Raw genomic sequence first — 16,399 nt, forward strand, 5'->3', positions numbered from 1 at the left:
CAATGTTTTACGAATATTAAGGTACTAAACGAAATCTAGACGATAGTATTATATGGTTTTGAACCAATAATTTAAACGACGTTAAAGTAAAGTAGATATTGTCACAGTGAAGTATCGTGGTAAATAATTGAAATAGTTCTCATACTGCTCCACTAACATCCTACATATGAGTACTAAACATTACTAATGCCAAGAATCAATAAATTATTCATGTTGCAATTTCTCTCGGTTTTGTTCTGAAATATTTGAGACTTTTTATATGTAAACGCATGTTTGAATGGTCTAGTAAAGGCAAGAGAAAAAGCATTTACTGGTTATTTCCTCCTCTTTGATATCATGCATAGTTTGGCTTAGTACGTCCATGGGAAGATGACCTCTTCTTAAATCGACACGAGATTTTATACACTCTTATTTTAAGGGATTTAAGTAGAAATAGAAAAATATTGATGGATATTTTAATATATGAAAGATAACAAAGTAAAAGAGAAAAGAGATATTGGTCTTTAAAATTATAAACTTTGCCCAAAATTTGATATTTCCCATGAACTTTAAAATTTGTTTAGAATATCACAAACTTTGCACTTTGTTTGGTATTTCTCACGGCATGTCTATCACCATATTTGACTAACTTACGAGACTTTTTTTTATCATACTTGACACAATTAAATCAATGTCGTTTTCTATGTCACTTTTTATCCTACTTGTTATGAACTTAAAAAATAGTTTAATATACATAAAATATATCACGATTGCTCACTTAAAATAAGATTTTGATGAAAATATCTTATTTGGGTCAGTTTGGGAAATACTAAACAAAGTGCAAAGTTTGTGATATTATAGACCAATTTTAAAATTCGTGGGAAATACCAAATTTTGGGCAAAGTTCATGGTTTTAGAGAAAATAGGTTGTTGGACATTTTAAAGTAGGAAGGATGAATAAAGTAAAAAAGGAAAAAATATTGGATCCTCAGCTTAGGGCATCCATAGTGGTGCGGATGTCCCGGCGGACATCCCCGCGGACATCCCAAAAACACCTCCTGCCACGTCATAAGGACTTCCCACTGCACTGCCACGTCATAAAGACTTCCCAATGTACAGTGGCAGACATCCCGACGGACTTCCCACAATAATAAAAATTCACAAATTCACCAAATTAAACAATTTACGGAATTAAACAATTTACGGCACAAATACGGAGAAATTGCAACCACTTTATTTAAAAAAAACATACATAGTACAAAAAAAAACATACATAATTATTAAAAAAAATTACATAGTTAAAAAAACCGTCTTCTCACTCCTCGGATTCCCCGCCGCCAATACCCTCGTCGTCCCCGCTGTAGTCCCCTCGTCGCCACTCACCGCCATGTCTCCCAACCCCAAATCGCGCCGCATACTGTTGATGATATCCTTCAGCGACGACCTGTAATGACGATCGGTCGATATTCGCCATTCAACCATTGCACGTAACAGGGTTTCATGTTGCGCGACGCCGGCAAGTGAGGGAAGCTCGAGGTCATTTTGGGTAGGAGCTGCCGATTGGGCCTCGGCGGACCCGCTAGCGCTTCCACTCGCCATCCACGCCGCGGACTTTTGCCCCACCGGGCGACGGTGGGCCGACGATGAAGGTGTTGGGAACTCTGCCTCGGCGGGGGGGAGTTCGTGGGAACCAGCACTGTTACTGTACTCCCCGGAGGCGCTGATCTTCGTCCGCTTCGGCGAGCCAGATTTAACACCCGCAGTAAACTTGGCCGAAGTCTGCACCACAAGATACACATCCCAATATTTGAATTCCCCGGCAGACATGCCACTGGTTGCCGAGCGGAGGTTGTTTGTGTAAATGCCGGCGAATCGGCTGGGCTGCCTCTTCAGCCGCTCCCACTGTTTCCGGCATTGCTCTCCGTTGTGAGGCTCCCCTCTGGCGGTTTGAATTGGAGGTAGCTTTGGCTAATGCGCCACCACATCCTGTCGATATGTTGGTTATCCCCGATATATGGATCCTCCGCTATACTGATCCACGCCTTCGCAAGCGCGATGCACTCCTCTGTGCTCCAGACGGTCCTCTTTTTCCCGTTGGATCCCTCCCCCCTTCAGCGGCTCCCGCCTCACCATCGTACCAGTTCCCCGTCCCATGCCCCTCCCTCTCCCTGTCCTCCCCCCTCCCTGTCGCAGTTGGTGCGTCTGTGGGAGAATCCCGGATCGGAGATAGCCCCAACTCCTCCATCGAGAACGTCTCGATGCCAGTGAACTAAGTCTCGAGAGGAGTACTCGGGGGTTGTCCGTCGACAGTAAATCCATATAGAGGCGATAGACATTGTCCACCGGTGATTGGGGGACCCCCTGCATACTCCCCCCGCAGTGACAGACGAGCCCTGCATCATCCCTGGCATCATCATCCCGGGCATCTGGGGCGGCATCATCCCCGGCATTGAGGTCATTCTGGCACTCACCCCGGGCACTTGGGGCATCATCCCATACCAAGGCATGTACATGTTGTAGTACCCGGGCATCATCCCCGCCGTCATTTGAGGTTGGGGCATCATCCCCGCAATTCCGGACATCGTGGCGTACATTGGGGTATTTCCGCCAACGGGAAAGATCAGTCCCTGTGACTCGCTCGTGGCGAGGGAATCACTATCGTGGTGCTCCATTTATCTTCGAAAGAAAAGTATTTAGAGAGAGAGATACTCGTTAATACAAGTAAGGCGAATGAAATGAAATTCAACGAGTCGTATTTATAGAATTTTTTTAAAAAAAAATAAAATAATCGGGACGTCCGCGCGGACGTCCGTGGGGTCAACGCAATGGCGGACTTCCGCAAGGACGTCGTCACAGACGTCCCGGGAACGCCGCGGAACTCCGGTGTCCGCAGCGGACGTCCGTATCCGCGTCACCTTTGCACAATGGCGGACGTCCCGCGCTGACGTCTGGCATACCGGTCGGACGTCCGTCGGGACGGGCGCCATTGTGGATGCTCTTAACACCATCTCAATGAGTAAGAAAAGCGCACTTTATATTTCGTGAAGTCGCGTTGTATATTTTAAAAAAATCGCGTTGTTTTTATGTCGGCTCAATTTAAACCCTAAATTTTTTTCCCAAATCTTAAACCCTGACTCCCCAGAAGCAGAAGGTGGAAGAGTCGGACGATTTTTCTCCTAATTGAAATACTATTAGCTTAAACAAATTGTCCGACTGTAAACATTTATTCCTGTATTAGTTGAAGTGTTCGATTTGGAGGTGAAAAATGCAGCACGATGAGGTCATCTGGCAAGTCATCAGGCATAAACACTGCAGTTTCATGGCCAAGTAAGCTTGATGATTTGTTTGCTTGGTTTGTGTTAGTTTTTTGGTATCCAATATAGTAAATTTTTTGTTTATTATTTTGGCGAAAATTATAGAATTGAAACTGGGATTTTCTGTCGGAATCCTTACAACGTGACCGGGATCTGCAATCGGAGCTCCTGCCCTCTCGCTAACAGTCGATACGCCACTATACGCGATCATGATGGTATCTTCATGCTTTAAATGTATAAATTTGACTGCTTTTGTTTCGGATTGATTTATTTGTAGCTGAATGTTTTGGGATTTGGGTGTTTTTTTGCCTTTTTCCCCCTCAGGAGTGTTTTATTTGTACATGAAGACTATCGAAAGGGCGCATATGCCGAATAAACTGTGGGAAAGAGTTAAAATGCCGAGAAATTATGCAAAAGCCCTTGAGATTATTGACAAGCACATGGTACTGAATATTTATCTTGTTGGTTTTACTGTTTTTAGCTGCAGTTGGATTATTTCTTAGTATTATGTTGCAAGTGCTGATTTTTGTTGGCGTGCTGCTTAATATGACAGATGTACTGGCCGAAGTTATTGGTACACAAAACAAAGCAAAGATTAACTAAGATGACACAGATGCGGATACGCATGAGAAAACTAGCTTTGAAGACAAGGTCATCCATCCTTTCTTCGTCTTTGTTCTTGCTAATTGTTTTTATTTTATTGGAACCTATCTTGTTATCTGATGTTTCTAGTTGCTTATTTTGTGTGACAATTTTGGTCTAAGCCATTTTCTTTTCCTCAATTTACTTAAATGAATATAATTTGGACTCAATGTCGACATATTATCTCCCACTTTCGATGACATATTGGATACTGTAATCCAGAGTTCTAGAGCTTGGTGGCATAGTTTGATAACTGAGAAGGAAATACTGCAAAGGAATTCACAGTACAGTTTTAGTGGAAAGTCTCTCTTCAATGGTGCATGCTTTTAGGTGGAAATTTTAGATATGAATACGATAATGTTACATGTACTAATTTCACATCTTAGATGGAAATACTGCGGAACGGCTCATATAGCAAAGCTTATATTCAAGTCCCTATCAACTTTGCACCTCTTTAGCTGAATATTTTGAACATGTTATATTTGGTCATTTTTGACTTTTATACAGTCAGAAATTATTTTCAATCCCACTGTCATTCATCTTGTTTATTCAAATACATTTGTAAAGTCCCTAGTTAAATAGGAGACATTTATTCCTGTTTCCTTCCCCTGTCAAGAAATAAAAACCCAGAGCTGGTAGATGACTATAAAGTATTAAGGGAGTGAAGCCTGTAATATCCTGGGGTAAAATAGGCCAATCAATGTTATGCTTACCCTTTTAAGCTTAAGAGAAACTGCTCAGAATGCGATTGAATGAAATCATGGTAGTAGTCATCCTTACATTTTTCCAAAGTTGAAACTCATTCTTGGTGTTATTACTTCTTACTATAATCAGTTTGTATCTCACAGTCACAGATTCCTTAGTGCAGTGTTTTACCTATATTCTCTTTTATTCTCTTTTATTAGTATCAAATTACGGAAGCCTTTTTACATCCTTTTGACTTTGTTTTTGCGCAGAGAGAAAATTATGACAGTGCCAACAAAACAAAAGAAAAGGGAAGCTCGTAGAGAGGAAAAGGCTGAGAAGGCAGCACTTTTAGAGAAAGTATGTCAGTTCTAGACTTCTAGCTTCTGTTTAACCTGCAAGTTGGTTATCTTCGCACTTGATTGCAGGGACTGACATTCACTTATAATTTTCAGAGTATTGAAAAGGAGTTGCTTGAGCGCCTCAAGAAAGGAGTGTATGGTGATATCTATAACTACCCTGTTGATAAATACAATGAAATCCTTGATAAGGAAGAAGTTGGAAAGGCAACTATTAGTGAAGATGAAGAGGAGGAGGTTATGCATTGAATCTTCACACCAGTTTCTTTGTTGGTTTTCTTTCACAGCAGTTAGTTTCTGACAGTACTATGTGAGTGGCATTGCAGGAACCTTTGATAGAATACGTTGAGGGGTATGAGGAACTCGAAGAGGAGGATGATATGGAAGATTTTGGTGGGCTTGCTATCAGAGAAGATTATGATAATGGTAAGACTGGTGATTTCTCTATACATATTCGAAGTGGGCGAAAGACACTTGTGTAGTGCTCATGGCTTTGTTTTCGTCTTCAATGTATGTGGTGGTAATATTATCTGCTTTGACACCCTAGCTGTTTACTAAAAAAACTTCAATTGCAGATAATTTGAATGATGATGATGATGATGATGAAGACGACGACGACAAAGAAGAAAATGCATCTGCTTCTTATAAGAGAGGGAGGAAGAGCTCTGCAAGAAAGCTGGCGAAAGAGGAACCAGCGGCCAAATCTAAGAAGAAAATTAAAGTCCAAGTCGAGGTAAATAACTCAACTGCTACTATGTTTGTATCTCTCTTCACATAGCTACTATACAGATAAATATGCATTCATTACTTGTGTGCTAGGTTGAACACGAAGACGAAGTTGAAAGACAAAGGGCTGTGTATTGAGGTCTCCCCCCCTTTTTTCATGTTCGTGTACGAAATCAGATTAACAACTCAAGGAACGTTCACTAAAAAAAAGCTTCATCATATTAGCTTTTGGCCACACTCCATGACTACCTAAATAGCCATCTGTTTTGATGGAACGAATGTGGCCTTCACCAGTTTTGTCGCTGTAGAGCCCGGCTTGATACTTATGTTTTTCACCCCATAATTTTGTGAATTATCGGTCATTTACCAAAATTTGAAATGTTCTAAATGATTTTACCTGACTTGTACTGATCAATATTTATTCCAATTGTAGTCTTTTGTATTCTAGTTTATTTCTACTGTATCTGGACCTGCAGAAAAAAATTATTTGATCAAATGTAATGCTCTCCTTGTCTGTGAGATGTCTGATTTTGTTTCATAATTTAAAGTCTCATTTATATGCGTATTGAAGACGCGATATTCTACGTAAAACTAATACTGCAAATGCTTTACGCAACCGAAAATTATTAGTGATAAAGAATATCTTTAGCCCAAAATATTGAGTCTTTTCCTCTTTTTTATGAAAAGTATCGAGTGTTTTGCCTTTTACCATTGTCACAATCGTTGCCAAATGTTGAAAGATTCCAATGAAAGGTTCAGTTTAATTCTCAAGTTTTAATCTCCAAAATTGAGCCAATCAACTTAACAATCTTCAAAGATTCCCATCATAGCATTGAAAGAAAACGTAATGCCCTTTCTCAGCATCCCACAAAGTAAACATCTACGGTTCTCCTTTTCTTCAGCTTTATGCATATATTTGTCTTTACATTTTCCAGTCAAAAATCTTTTGTATATAAGTACCAACCTTTTGCTTTTCTGGGTTTGTAGATCATCTAGATAAAGATAAAGAGATAATATAAAGCAAAGGTGATATTGTTGTGTGTGTCCACTGCTTGCAAAAGTTGTAACAAGTGTTTGTTTTGAGTGTTTCTTGATTTTTTGGGATTTTGTTGTTGTATAAAAAGCTGGAGCAGAGAAGAGGCGGTGGCGAAAAAGATGAAGTTGTCAAGAGAATCATCGGAAGGTGGAGATTGTTTCGATCATTGAAACAAATGCCGTTCAAAGTTGTGACCGATTCAAATGGCCTCCAAAGGGTGACCCTCTCTCATCAACCTCATGGCTCATCTGTTGAGTTACTCTTACACGGTGGAAGGATCGTGTCATGGAAGAATGATCGTTGCGAGGAGCTTCTGTTTGTTAGGAGCAAGGTAGGTGTGGATTGAGCTTAGGATCGATCTCTTTCTTCGGTTTATGAATGCGTGTCTTTGTTTTCAGAGTGGTCGGGGATCAATCTTTGGTGGGATTTCCATTTGCTTTCCTCAGATTAGTAGTTTTGAGCAGCATGATCACATCAGAAACAGATCATGGTCAATAGATTATGGCCCTGATCTTGATCAAGAAGAGTTTAACAACACAGAGTCATCTGTCCATCTCTTCTTTAAATCTTCGGATAAGGACTCAAGAATCTGGCCTTGTAGGTATGTTGACATGAGAAATGTCGTCTATCTTTCTTGAAACGTCATCTCTCTGTGAAGCATACATGTTTTGTGGCAGATTCGAGCTGCGTGTTAAGGTCTCCCTTGGCCCGGGAAAGCTAACCCTGACGCCTTCTGTGAGGAACATTGGCGATAAGCCATTTTCGTTTACATTTGGAATCAGCAACTGCCTGTTTGTCTCTGATATCAGGTTGTTTGATTCTGCCTTTTTGAGGATAGGTAGGATTTATGGTTTATGGTTATGACTGAATGTGTTGCGTCACTTCACAGTGAGGTGCGCGTTGAAGGCTTAGAGACACTTGATTTCTTGGACAATTTGGCGGATCGGAAGAGGTTCACTGAGCAAGCCGACGCTATTACTTTTGATGGAGAGGTAAAAATCTTGTTTTAATGATATGTGGCCATTTTCTTGGAAGAAAAATTAGGGCATAGGCCTAGAAGAATCGACCGAGTAGTTGATTACAACGTCATGTGTAGGTTAATCGTGTGTATCTAAACACGCCCTCAAAAATTGCCGTCATAGACCATGGTAGGAAGAGGACGTTCGTGGTCCACAAACAAGGCCTCCCCGATGCTGGTTAGCTCCCAGACTATATATCATGTCGTTTTGTGTTGTGTTGTGTTATGTTGTGTTGTGATATGGGGAGTTTTTTGGATTGGATTCTATTGCAGGGGTGTGGAATCCTTGGTACAAAGGTGATCGGAGGAATGTGTTGAATCTTGGAAATGAGTATAAAACAATGTTGTCAGTGGATTCAAGTGTGTTTGAGAAACAAGTTGTGCTCAAACCTTTCCAAGTTTGGAAGGGATTTCAAGAAATCAATGCTGTCTCCTCAAGCTATTCTAGTGGCCAATTAGATCCAAGAAAGGTAGTTCAAAGATGATACCAAATGATCACATTATATTTATATATAGACCAACAAATTGAGGGAGAGGATGGTTAAACATTTACTATGTTTGCATGTTATGAGATCTAATACTATGTTTTAGTTGGATACTTTTACTACTACGTAACTGGAGTATATACCGATGTTATATTTGTTTAAATGTGTGAAAATATTTAGGGCAAACTGCCTAAAAGTCACAAACTTTTTTCAGTTTACGGTTTTTTCCATGAAAAAAATATTGTTGTATAATGTCATGAACTTTATCGGGTTGTTGAAATTTCCTATTTGACCCGACCCTGGAGTTTTCCAGTCGAAATCATGTGCATGTGGAAAGCATGGAATCTGACGTGGAAAACGCCGGAAATTCATTAACCCTAAAAGTCACAAAGTTTTCCCATTCTCTTGTCGCGACTTCTTTTCCCTCCTGTCGCAATTTCTGCCGTAATCCAATTTTGATTTTTTTCCATTTCAGACAATCGATTTTTGGTAATTAGATTGAATGTATGATTTTTCGATTTGTTCGATTTCAATCAATTTTCTGGATATGCTCTAGGGCTGCTTCTCTTATTTTTGCTACTCCCTTCGTCTACGAAAAATAGACAAAATTGTGAATAACACGGGTTTTAATGTATAATTGGTAAAGTAAGAGAGAGATATGAAAAAGTAAGAGAGTTGGAGGGAAAAGGTAGTGGAATGAGTGTTAGTGGATTCTGAGGTCCACATTTAGAATGATGTGTAGGGTTAATATTGGTTGAAAACTTTCCTTTTTGAATTTACTCCATTTTTCGTCGACGGACCAAAATGACAAAACTTGTCTATTTTCGTGGACAGAGGGAGTATTATTTTTCTTTGTAGAAAGCGGAGTGGCAAGAAGTCGCAATCAGTCGACGTGGCGGCATTTAAGAAACAAGAATGTGACTCCTCCGCCACGCAGAAGCCCCTAACAGTCATCGTGCTCATCGTCGTCGGCACCAATTTATGAGTGAAGTGAATGGAATTTGGGTTTGTGAATTTAGGGCAACAAATTGAGACTGAATTAGGAGTGAATTAGGGTAAATTTGGGGATTTTATGGGTTAAAATACGAGTAAGCATAACTTTAACACGCCAGTACACACTCAACAACCACGTAGAGTAAGCATAAGAAGGTTAAAGTAGGAAATCTGATGGGTTCTCAGTAGGGGACTTGACCGGATCTAGAAAGAAGAAAAACGAGTTCACAACCTAGATAGGCCTTGGCTACCTTTTGGTATGGTTGCAGTGTTTGTGATAATATTCTCTTACCTAAGAAGAGATTAGTAACACTGGTGTGGTAGAGCACTGAAAGGATCAACCTGAAATATACTCTTTATTGCTATCTACTGAAAGAATATATATTACAGAAATTTTAGTATTTCTTAGTATGTGCAAATAAAATTAATCAGACACCACTTTGACTTATCAATATGTGAGAGTTTTTCGCAACTCAATCATAGTATCTTGGGTGGTAGTAATTGAATAAAATGAAAATACTAGAATATTATTTCATATAATTCGTATGCCCAAGAGGTGTTTGTAAAGGGAATTAATTAATCAGATATCTGTGTAGTTAGAATTTTATTCTATGAACAATAAATAAAATTTCAAACTAGAAAAACTGTTTGGAGAATTAATTTAACTCAAGTCACATAGCAGACAAAGAAATAAATTAATGGATTAGAAGTCCATCTTATAAATAGTGAAGAGAGGTGGGAAACCTAGACACACAATTGCACAACACGCTCATCTCCAAACCCTAGCCGTCGTCGGTCTTTTCTCTCCCTCTTGCATCGGTTTTCATGCCCTTGCTCTAGAGAGATTAGGGTTTTGGATTTTGTGCTTGTTCTATCCTAATTCATAGGATTAGATCAAGACAATCTTGTTTTTTGTGTGGTTCTCCCAGGATCTCACTTCATGATAGAGCAAATCTAGAGTGCAGGGTTTTCAACCGGCCATGAGGGTACCTAGACCTAGTTGTGTCGTTGGACCTTTACCCTAGACCTGCTATCAAAACCTCAACCCACTTATACTGGATAGTATAGTGGAGTAAAGAATCGATTCCATAGAGATGGATGTAGGTGTTATACACTTGGGATGACATTCTAGAAGGGTTGGTTAGCTACCACGATTTGGGGTTAAGTTTTACCTAGGTGAATAAATGAAACTGAGACTTTACCTATCCTGACCAATAAGTAACTAAATGCTGCATGCTGCAGAATGTGTACGTGAGAGTGAAGGGTGAACTACTAGTGTGCATGTGAAAAGTGAGATATTACCCTAAATGGCTAGACAAAAGGAAAAATGAATATCAGACTCACTCGCTGATACACTCGGATTTTGCATTGTTTTAAGGCCATTATTTGGTCCATTTTGATTGTCAAAGTTACATTACATGTCCATTATTTGCATATTTGTTCTATTTTGGTATTTTGACGTGTTTTGTGAGAAATGTGTAAAATAGAGCCTAAAAAGATAGCTAAAAGTTGAACCTAGAAATCTTGAGCTTTCAAGAGGTCCAGCGGTCCGCTGGCCGCCAACGACCGCTGAACAGATAGCGGTCCGCTTCGGGAAAGTTGTGCTGAAAAGAGGAACACGCCCAGCGACCGCTGAGTCGTGCGCAACGACCGCTCCAGAAGTTCCAGTAGCTACGGGATGATTGCCAGCAACCGCTGAAATCAAGTGCAGCGTCCGCTGATCAAGAGACTAAAGCTACGGATCTCTCGCCAGCGACCGCTGAACAAAGTGCAGCGGCCCGCTGGGATAATGCGGAAAACAGAATTGACCTACTTTCTCCCCAAGATTTACCATACTTTGCTTCATATTTGCCTTAATTATGGGGCATGAAAATATGGCTATAAATACCCCCTCAAGCTTCATCATTAAGGATCTTCTTTGTGATGCAATTCCAGAGAAATATATTTGAGAGTTCTTCATTGTTCAAGGGTTTTTAAGAAGGATTCAAGAGAAGATCAAGGCTACAAGGATTCAACCTTTGAGTTTTATTTGCTTTAGTCTTTATGTTTTCTTTGTTTTCCCTAAAAACTATGTCTTTAGATTATTCTATTATGTGTAACTAAATTCATAGAATTCTAGGGATGTGTTAGTAACGACTTTGATTATACAATTCCTATTTATTTAATATCATTTTGTTCATTACTTCGTTTGTATTCTAAGTGTTGGATAAATGATTCAAGTTTGAGTTACACATTCTGTGATGATCTATTGACTTGCTACATAATCGTGAGAGGAGGTTGGTGAGTTAGAAGAGCTTAGTTGACACTACAATTAGATTCATTTAAAACGGCACTGTTAATTGAGAGTGAGGACATCTTGAGGGCTTAGGAGCTTTTGGGAGTTACAAATCTAGGATTGACTCCCCTAGTGTATGTAATCTACGCTTGTGCCGCATGGGCAAAACTTATGTGACTCATTCTAGTGAAGTATGAACTGTACTAGGGTGTTGTAGTTGGAATTTGTATAACCATAACTGTGAAAGCACATCCCTGGAATTCACTTATCTCATCTGGTTTATCTCTGTGATTTATCTGCAATCGTTGCTTATTTCTGTTTTTACAAGTTTTTATTTTCAAAAATCCCAAATCTTTGTTTTCTCCAAATAGCAGAATAAGCTTAGTAGAAGATAGACCATTTGTGTCTGTTTTTCATGTGTTCGATATCTGGTACTGACCTTTAGCTATACTATATATACCCTGTATACTTCAAGGATTATTTAGTGCTAATAAAAAGTACATCACTAGCTAACTGCATGCAGAAAAACTGAAAAAACAAAGGACAAAACAGAAAAGCAACAAGGTGGTCCCAGACTGGAATGCGATGTTCTCTTCTTCACCAAGCAACGAAAAATAACAGAAAATTAAGACTCCATGGATGAGTGCTTGAAATCAACACCTACCAACTCAGATCTAACACAAATGCATGCCATAACGTCCAGATCCATGCTAGAAACTTGAGCTAAGGTAGCAAATCCGGCAGAAATCAACACACGTGTAACAGGTCAACATGCAAGGTGATGGAAAACTCAGATCTATGCATTTTCTAAGGAAACAACCGACTAAACTTAGAGAAAACTTGAAGAGACACTAGATCTAACTAAACAAAACAGATCCAAACACTTGACCAACAACAAACCACGTAAAACTACCAGATCTATCTAACTAGGCAGATTGATAGGCCAAGACAAGCTGAAACACAAATCAAAACCATAAAAACGTCATTTCATTCAAGATCTTCAAACCAAAATATGTTTCCAACAAGAGTTTAACTAAGAATAACGTGAATACAAGCCAAACAAGTGCTGAAAATTAAGAAAGCATGAAAAGAAAACAAAAAATGGTGTTGATGTGCTCCTCGGAGCGGCGGAACTTCTGGAACTACGGCTGTGCAATAGGCTGGAACGAATGGTAAACTCCTTCTGGAAACTAACTGGCTAAGCTATCTAAGAGAGGGTAATAAGCTATCTAAGAGAGGGCAGTAAAATTGTCTAAGAAGTGGTCTAAGCATGGACAATGTTTCTTCAAGGTTGATCCTCTATTTATAGGACGGCCTTCCCTAATCCCTAGGGCCGCTCCTTCTTTTGAGTTGACGATTTTACTCCTTCTAGATAGATGATCACTTGTGGCAATCCACTCCTCTTGGGCTCACGCTTCATGGCTTGCATTCTGACCAGTATAGCACCCTTTCTGCGTTCTTTTCAGTTGAATTTCTTCCGACCCTTTCCTCCTAACTAGTACCTCATCCTGCACACTTTAACAATTATTTTTGCAGAATTTGTCCAATTAAGCACGTTATACTGACCAGTAACCAACGCCTAAAACGAGATTTATCACCTCACTATATTGATTCTTCAATCCGCCCACCCGGATGAACAATCTAGTACGTGAGAATAGAATGGAAGATTCGTGGTCGAGAAGTCAAGGATTACAAGGAGGTTCAACTAGCAATGCCGATCCAACTTTGAATCAAAGACAACTCAACGATCTCTACATCAAATAGCATGTTTAATCCTTGCTCCCAAGTATTTTGAGGTATATACTTGTTGCAAGTATTTTGAGGTATATACTTGTCAACAAGTATGTAGTACACCTTGTTAACAGTAAATGGAGAACTACGATAAAACTCCGAATTATTTCTTATTTGAATCTTTAACAACATATTCTGTCCACGAGCTGCTCTTTCAATTTCTTTTGGAATGCAATCCATCAGAGCTTTCTATAACACCAACAATAAATTTAAAACAAACCCAAACAATAAACTAAATTCAATTGATTAAAAAAACATACCAGCAAGATCCTATCATTTCATTTACCTTTTTTCCTAACAGTTGAACAATCTCTCTATCCCACAATAAAAAGGGAAGCGTTACTTGTATCATCAACAATGTTGACTGATACTCTCAAATTTTGCACCGTTTTAAGCCTTTATTTGATCCATTTTTAATGTTAAAATCACAATTCATGTCCATATTTTGTATGATTTATCTATTTTGGTATTTTGACTTGTTTTGTGAGAAATGTGCATATTTGAGCCTAAAAAGATAGCCAAAAATCAAAGTTGGAAATCTAGTTCTTTCAAGACGTCCAGCGGTCTGCTGCAACTCATCCAGCGACTGCTGGCGACCACTGACCGCTGAGCCAGTAGTAGTCCGCTCTGAGAAAGTTGTGCATGAAAGGAAGAACACGCCCAACGACCGCTGCGTGTGTGCAGCGACCGCTCCAAGTAGTCTAGAAGCTATGGGATGATTGCCAGCGACCGCTAAAACATGTGCAACGGCCCGCTGTTCAAGAGTCAGAGGCTACGGATGAACCCATGATGCACTTTTTATTAGCACTATAAGTATACAGAGTAGGGATAGTATAGCTAAAGGTTAGTACCGGATATCGATCACGGGGAAAGCAAACATAAATTGTCCATCTTCTACTAAAACTCAATTACTATTTGAAAAACCGGAAAATTCGAAGATTTTTGAAAATAATTAACTTTGAAAACAAAGAAACATCTAATCGCAGATAAATTACAGAGATAAAAGTATAGAGATAGGGGAATTCCAGGGATGTGCTTTCGCAATTATTGTTATACAAATTCCAACTACAACACCCTAGCACAGTTCTTACTTTGATAGAACGAGTCACCTAGCTTATGCTCATGCGATGCAAACGTTGATTACGAACATTAGGATTGTCAATCCTAAATATAAGACCCTTAGAAAGTAGGGCAAATTTGCTCTCCTTTTCTTACTCTATACACAACCTACCATTCAAGCCCTTATAATAATAGAAACAACAAAAATTACAAAGAATTATAATCTCTAAATATGTTAGGCTTGCAAAATTGAACAATTACAATTGGCATTGTCCCTTCACCTTTTTTCAACTCAGACAAATAGGAATCAACACATAATTCCCAAACCGTGCACAAAATTTTATTATGGCGGTTGAAAAAAGAATAAAATTACAATCAGATTAGTTTCAGAATATACAAACCTATCAGATATAAATATAGATAATAACTTACAACTCATTAAAAATTTCAACTTCAATAAGCCTAAACTTATTATGTTGCACCACCCTTCCTGGTTCAGTAATGACCCCAATAACATCTAGAAAAACATAGTAATTTTAAAAAAACAAAACAGAAGATGAATAATAGTCTAAATAATACTCCCTCCGTCCCTTAAGAGTATGCACTATTTCCTTTTTCGTTCGGCCAAAAGAGTATGAACATTCCAATTTTTGAAACTCTCCACTAACAATACTAAAAAACTTTATATATCTCTCTCTCACTTTATCAATAATGCATTAAAACCCGTGTTGACCCCAAAGTTCATACTCTTTGGGGACGGATGAAGTATTACATATAACATACAAAATCTCACCAAAAAAAAGAAGTTTGATATGTGTTTTCAAAGTTTGCAATTTCACCAAATGTCTTGAAAGAAAACATGAATGCTGGAAACATTTGATCTTGAACCTCTAACATCTCTGTTTTAACATTCCTCACCAGCCTCTTTTCGTGAGTTGTTGCTTTGTTTTTGAGTGTATTATTCTTGACATAAATTCTTTTTATAAAAAAGATCTCTCCTGTAAGTTGAGAGTTCAAATTCTGAATAATATTCTTAGGGAATGAAGCCTGCATCCTTGTCCCCTGAAAATAAAAGATATAACACATCTTAATCTGAATATAAGAATGATGATAAACCTTATGTTTCTTGATTTGTGTTTATATATTACAAACACAGTTTACTATCATTAGCTTAATAGATTGATAAAAAGAAAATAATACCTTAATCATGGAACGCACACTCTTAACTGTTGTCTCTACTATCCTCTGAAACAGTTTCAAACACAGGAACACAGACTTTAATGGCAGACTTGGTTATGGCAGCATGGAGATTGTTTAACACGATGACAATAGGAGCCATAGCTTGAACAATATCCTATGGAAAGAAGAAAAAAACATAAAACCAGTCATCAATTTTAGAATAAGGAGTGGAGCTGAATAGTAGAATAGATAAACACTCATTTGTGGCTTGAAATGTTAAGGTACTGAATGTGGTCACATATTATTTTTTTGCAGTGAATCATGTTAATGGATTGCTACAAGTAGAAGTGACTCCAAAAGAACAAAGATTGCATACAAACTGACAAATGAGGTTAGCAAGAGCTGAAACTGCAAAATATATTGATTATTGGAGTTAAATGCAGAAACAACGAGAAATAATTACACATTCAAAATGCAGGGGCAGATTGTACAAAAACATCAAACAGAGGAGGCATAGCAGGTTTCAATTGTTACACTACAGGGAAACAATGGAAGATTCAAGGTTAAAGAGCATATCTCACTGTAATAAGACTATGTACTAATATTGTAACACCCGCCCTTTTTGAACCATAGTCGATCCAGTATCGCATCACACTAGCTGTTATTCTCGTTTGTTCGAATTTTAAAACGTGCGTGATCTCGATAATCATAAAAAAGACGTTTAATAGTTTTGCTAAATGCTGTATAAAAATTCTGAGTTTTTTTTTTCACAAGTTAAAATAGAATTTGCAAAGTCCTGTGTTATTACATTTTGAATATCAAGAATACAAAAAAAGAGGAGACTCGCCTTGAGTATTGG

At 38.6% G+C, this 16,399-nt stretch overlaps 2 protein-coding genes across 4 annotated transcripts; both read left to right on the forward strand.

The window, feature by feature from the left end:
• Positions 1-3,091: 3,091 nt before the first annotated feature.
• Positions 3,092-6,223, forward strand: LOC121753543 (protein MAK16 homolog). Its single transcript, XM_042148749.1, has 9 exons — positions 3,092-3,306; positions 3,399-3,508; positions 3,618-3,736; positions 3,847-3,944; positions 4,892-4,979; positions 5,075-5,215; positions 5,305-5,404; positions 5,554-5,711; positions 5,798-6,223. The coding sequence occupies exons 1-9, from the start codon at positions 3,245-3,247 to the stop codon at positions 5,840-5,842; spliced, it is 921 nt and encodes a 306-aa protein (XP_042004683.1). The 5' UTR covers positions 3,092-3,244; the 3' UTR covers positions 5,843-6,223.
• A 220-nt stretch (positions 6,224-6,443) lies between these two features.
• Positions 6,444-9,629, forward strand: LOC121754959 (putative glucose-6-phosphate 1-epimerase). Of its 3 annotated transcripts, none has more exons than XM_042150242.1 (8): positions 6,444-6,576; positions 6,829-7,071; positions 7,139-7,341; positions 7,418-7,549; positions 7,630-7,732; positions 7,837-7,936; positions 8,032-8,228; positions 9,078-9,629. In XM_042150242.1, exons 2-8 carry the CDS (start codon positions 6,916-6,918, stop codon positions 9,099-9,101), a joined length of 915 nt encoding a protein of 304 aa, XP_042006176.1. In that variant the 5' UTR covers positions 6,444-6,576; positions 6,829-6,915; the 3' UTR covers positions 9,102-9,629. The 3 variants fall into 3 exon arrangements, with proteins under 3 accessions (XP_042006176.1, XP_042006175.1, XP_042006174.1); XM_042150241.1 differs by lacking the exon at positions 6,444-6,576 and adding an exon at positions 6,609-6,730; XM_042150240.1 differs by lacking the exon at positions 6,444-6,576 and having other exon boundaries at positions 6,629-7,071.
• Positions 9,630-16,399: the final 6,770 nt, after the last annotated feature.

The sequence above is a fragment of the Salvia splendens genome, chromosome 11 (assembly GCF_004379255.2).
Source record: "Salvia splendens isolate huo1 chromosome 11, SspV2, whole genome shotgun sequence".
In the NCBI taxonomy this organism is placed as follows: domain Eukaryota; kingdom Viridiplantae; phylum Streptophyta; class Magnoliopsida; order Lamiales; family Lamiaceae; genus Salvia; species Salvia splendens.

What these genes read in the sequence shown, in the direction of transcription:
- LOC121754959 (XM_042150242.1), top strand. Translation starts at nt 6,916, where the DNA reads ATGCCGTTCAAAGTTGTGACCGATTCAAATGGCCTCCAAAGGGTGACC. An exon ending in CTGTTTGTCTCTGATATCAG is followed by an intron (nt 7,550 to 7,629) that starts GTTGTTTGATTC and finishes GTCACTTCACAG; the next exon opens with TGAGGTGCGCGTTGAAGGCT. An exon ending in ACAAGGCCTCCCCGATGCTG is followed by an intron (nt 7,937 to 8,031) that starts GTTAGCTCCCAG and finishes ATTCTATTGCAG; the next exon opens with GGGTGTGGAATCCTTGGTAC.
- LOC121753543 (XM_042148749.1), top strand. Translation starts at nt 3,245, where the DNA reads ATGCAGCACGATGAGGTCATCTGGCAAGTCATCAGGCATAAACACTGC. An exon ending in AAACTAGCTTTGAAGACAAG is followed by an intron (nt 3,945 to 4,891) that starts GTCATCCATCCT and finishes GTTTTTGCGCAG; the next exon opens with AGAGAAAATTATGACAGTGC. An exon ending in AGGCAGCACTTTTAGAGAAA is followed by an intron (nt 4,980 to 5,074) that starts GTATGTCAGTTC and finishes TATAATTTTCAG; the next exon opens with AGTATTGAAAAGGAGTTGCT.